Source organism: Acanthisitta chloris, unplaced genomic scaffold (genome assembly GCF_000695815.1).
Source record: "Acanthisitta chloris isolate BGI_N310 unplaced genomic scaffold, ASM69581v1 scaffold25450, whole genome shotgun sequence".
Classification (NCBI taxonomy): domain Eukaryota; kingdom Metazoa; phylum Chordata; class Aves; order Passeriformes; family Acanthisittidae; genus Acanthisitta; species Acanthisitta chloris.
In genome coordinates this window covers 11,796-16,141 of record NW_008653727.1, presented here as the reverse complement: position 1 = coordinate 16,141, position 4,346 = coordinate 11,796, and the positions used below count along the sequence as shown (strand labels likewise).

Sequence of the window (4,346 nt, the reverse complement as noted above, 5' to 3'; positions counted from 1 at the left end):
AGCCCCAACGCTCTCAGCCTGTCCTTGCAGAGAAGGTGCTCCTGTCTTCTGATCAGCTCTGGACTTGCTCCTACAGCAAGATTTCCTCCCTGCCTTCTCCAGAAGTTCCCAAGGACCATGTCCTTAATCCTCTTACCTTTCCTTGCTCTGTCTGTATAACCCTATCTGCAGATTACATACTGCCATCAGACACCTCACAAATCTTTTCTGGACCTCTCCCATCCAAAGAAAAATCCTACCCCACATATCCAGTACCTCCCGTAGATAACCAACTATTAGCTCAGCTCAGCACAATGAAAGGCAAAGTTCTCCCTGTCTTTAACTCAGTTTTTTTGACAGACCCTTCCTGTTTCATACACATCAACTGTTTCCTCCAGTTGCCTTTTTTAATGCTTTGCCAATTATTCTTCACCCTGCCTCTACACATTATCTAAACTGACACCAGTGTCTTTTCCTGTAAGAGTTTGTGTACAAAACCCATCATTTTTGGCTTTGACATTTATTAGAAACACTTTAATACATAATAAAATAAGCCATTTAAAACATAAGAGCTGCAGTTGGCTTCACACAGACTCACTCCCTTTTTGCTGTCTTGCAGTAACTCAGAGCCCTTGAAGCTTGCTGAAAATACCAAAGAAAAACAATATTTAGCATGGGTATTATAAAGATAGTTCACAATTCTATTTCTTGATCTGTGAAAGACTTGATAATGTTTTAAACTATTTAAGATAGGTTTTATATTGAAGTAAATGTTACATGGGTTGATTATTACCAATTGCCTTTTAAGGCTTCTGCAACAAGACATGAAACAATCAGACAAATTTATGCTTTTCCTAATGGGTTTTACCATCATTATTTCAAACAGGCAAATTTTCATCTGTTGGAAGCTATTTGATGATATTTTTGGTATTGCAGATGGACTTTTTTTCCAGTGAGTGGAAGATCACAGTTGGAATGAATAAATAGAGATTGAAAAGATAGGAAATCAAAGCATGAAGGTGGAAGAACCTTCTAGTGGAAGGTGTCTCTGCCCATGGCAGGGGGTGGAACAAGATGGGCTTTAAGGTCCTTCCAACCCAAACCATCTCTACAATTCTGTGATTCTATGAAGATGATCACAAAATGAACCAAGAATTGTTCCTAAATTGTAATTAACCTCTGTAACAAGCATCATCTCCAGAAACAAATATGTTTCCCAATCAGGTCTCAGCAACTGAAAATCACATAGTACAGTTTATATTTCCTTTTACTGTTAGATCCTGCTCCTCATCATTGATACGTAGACTTAATTTCTATTTATTACTTTAATTCTGGGCATTTGGATTTCTTAACACTGCCTAAACATGGAGCATAAGTTTAAGTTGAACTGCTAGAACATCCACTCTTTGGATTTCATTAATTTACATAATTTTGTGTGTTTCTCTTCATAACTACAAAGTCAGCATGTAAGATATTTCACTTTATGTGAGAAAGTTAATATATTTACCTGTCCTCAACTGTCTTGTTGGAGGGGTAGAACACCTTGAAGGAAAATCCACTCCGTGGAAACGAACCCTGGCAAGAGAAACACATAAACCATGTTGTGTAAGTGAAATACTGCCAAAACAGTCTGAGACAGTCAGTGTGACTGCAGGGCCAGCTGTGAGGGAGCAGGGGGGAACCTCACTGGGTTGATGCAGAGGCAGTCAGTGTTGGTGACAGTGAAGGGGTCGTACTTGTCAGCGATGACCATCACATCTGGCACGGGATAGACCCTGAGGGAGTAGTCATAGGCCCAGTACACAGGGCTGACATACAGGGGGAGAGGGCTCAGGTGTGCTTGGGATAATATTGTCTTTACGAACTGCAAGAGAAACAAAAACACTTAGTTGGAACCATTTTCTAGGAGTCAAGTTGTTCCTGCAGATGTATTTGTTAATAAAGAGGCTTTGAACATGGTCATGTGTTTTTGTATCTCACTCCTTCTGATTTATTAAAGATTTCTAGAGTAAAGGGCAACTCCTTCACAGCTGCTCTTTCATTTCTTGGGGTTTGTAATATACAAACTCCTTTCTAAAGCTTATCAGCCAAGATTTGAAGACATAAAATTATTACATCCATCAGACTCCGACAGAATCTAGTTACCTGTGCCTCCAGCCCACGGAGTACCAATGCTGCCATCACTTTCCTTTTTGGGGGCTTATTTTCCCCTCAGCACCTTCCTCACTGCACAAGTTACCCACAAGACCAAAGACTTAGCCAGAGTCTTTCCCCTGAACTGAGAAAACCATTTCAAGTACCAACATTGCCATAACTTTCCTGTTTTGAAGATCTCCAAACTATTTCATCAATCAGATTCTGCACTTACCTATTCCTCCAGCCCAGGAAGTACAAACATTGCCATCACTTTCCTTTCCTGGGGGCTTTTTTTCCCCTCTTGACTTTCCTCACAGCACCAGTTACCCACAAGACCTTAAATGCAGTTTTTCTCCTGAACTGAGGAAATTAGTTCATTCCCAAATGATTTTGATTCTTTTCTTAGTTACAAAATTTCCCTCCCTCATTCATTTTTTTTTACACTGATGTCTGAAGTAAAAACTACAAATTTAAAAGATGAACTAAAACGATCAATCAAAAATAAAAATTAACATTAATAATTAAAAATAATCTAAAATATGAATTAAATTAATTTTAAATATGAATTTTAAAATATGAATTAAAATACTCAATACATGATTCTACATTTCTTTCCTGGAGAAGAAGTACAGGGAAGTGCTGGTTTCAGGAATGCAGATGTGGAGATGTACAAAATCAAGGTACAGCACTGTCCACAGAGGGTTCACACAGAAACTGACCACTGATGGGAAGGAAGAAAGAGCTAAAAGAAGTTTCTGAGTCAAGCAAACAAGATAAAACCCTGCAAAATTAATAAAACCAGACTCCTTCCATCACTGCAATGAGCCAGTGCTACCTGGATTGTTCTCATCCAATTAGATCACTAAATCCCATCAGTTCCCAGATGGATTCATTAACTGCAACCAACTCAGAGCACTGTGGTGGTGTATAAAAAGCAGGACTAAGCCTTCAAGTGAGAAGGCAGAAGAAGCAGATGAGCCTTTGGAAAGGTGACCTGCTGCTTTACTGCCAATGGCACTGGGTGAGTGAGTAAAAACTAGGTTGGTGAAGGGACTCGAGCACAAGTGGCATGAGGAGAGGCTGAGGGAGCTGGGGGTGTTCAGCCTGGAGAAGAGGAGGCTCAGGGGAGATCTGATCACCCTCTGCAACTCCCTGACAGGAGGTTGGAGTCAGGTGGGGGTTGGTCTCTTCTCCCAGGCAACCAGCAGCAGGACAAGAGGGCACAGACTCAAGCTCTGCCAGGGGAGGGATAGGTTGGATATTAGGAAGAGATTTTTTACAGAGAGAGTGATCAGACATTGGAATGTGCTGCCCGGGGAGGTGGTGGATTCACCATCCCTGGAGGTTTTCAAGATGAGACTGGATGTGGCACTTAGTGCCATGGTCTAGTAACCAGGGGAGGGGTGGACTTGATGATCTTAGAGGTCTTTTCCAACCTGGTTGATTCTGTGATTCTATGAATTTGGATTAAACTTTGCCTGTAGGAATCAGTGCTTATGGCAGGACACTGATGGTTGGTGCACATCATCAGCTGCTATGAAGTTCTGTGTCCAAGGGCACCTACAGTACAACAAAATGACTCAATATCATCTCAAAGTGCCACAACTTGACTTACTTTACTGCCCAAATGTAAAGAAAGGTAAAATAGTAAACATACTGATCCTCCTTACAGTCTCTCAGGGTTAGTCCTGCAGCATATCATGAGGATGAGGATCAGAGCACCAAATCCAAACCTGCTGAGCAATAAAGTCCCAAACCCTGGCAAAAGATGCTGAGCACATGTCACTCACATGGTTGGGAATGTCCATGTTGCTGCTGGGGAAACGAACACAGTTCCTGCACATCTTGTTCACCAAATCCTCCCGAAAGATAATCATTTCTTGGGTGCAGTACTGAATCCTAAGTAGGAAACAGAGATGAGGTAAAATAGGTGAACCTAAAAGCTAGGAGGATACATTATAAAGCTGAACTCCCTCTAATACAGCCAAATAAAAGAGCAGATTTGAGTTATAGTAATACTTTCCCATATTCCCTTCAATCCTTCCAGACTCAGGAAAAACAGGAGGTTTTGAGTAGGATTTTTACACTCAGTGTCAATTTTTTTAGCAATCAAGAAATCAATATAAGTAAATATTATATAGTAATATATGATCGTGATGATAAAATATATTTATGTAGATATGTTAAAATAACTTTAAAATGTGGATATAAAAATATAATAGCAATACATT

At 40.2% G+C, this 4,346-nt stretch overlaps 1 protein-coding gene across 1 annotated transcript in view; it reads right to left on the bottom strand.

Moving 5' to 3' along the window:
* Nucleotides 1-602: 602 nt before the first annotated feature.
* POLE2 (polymerase (DNA directed), epsilon 2, accessory subunit) overlaps nt 603-4,346 on the bottom strand; it is a 14,621-nt gene continuing 10,877 nt past the window's right edge. Inside the window, exons 15-18 of the mRNA XM_009082208.1 lie at nt 3,906-4,014; nt 1,667-1,843; nt 1,487-1,554; nt 603-621 (exon numbers count right to left, since the gene is read on the bottom strand). Of these exons, the coding sequence (XP_009080456.1) occupies nt 603-621; nt 1,487-1,554; nt 1,667-1,843; nt 3,906-4,014 (373 nt within the window). The remainder of the gene's footprint in view (nt 622-1,486; nt 1,555-1,666; nt 1,844-3,905; nt 4,015-4,346) is intronic.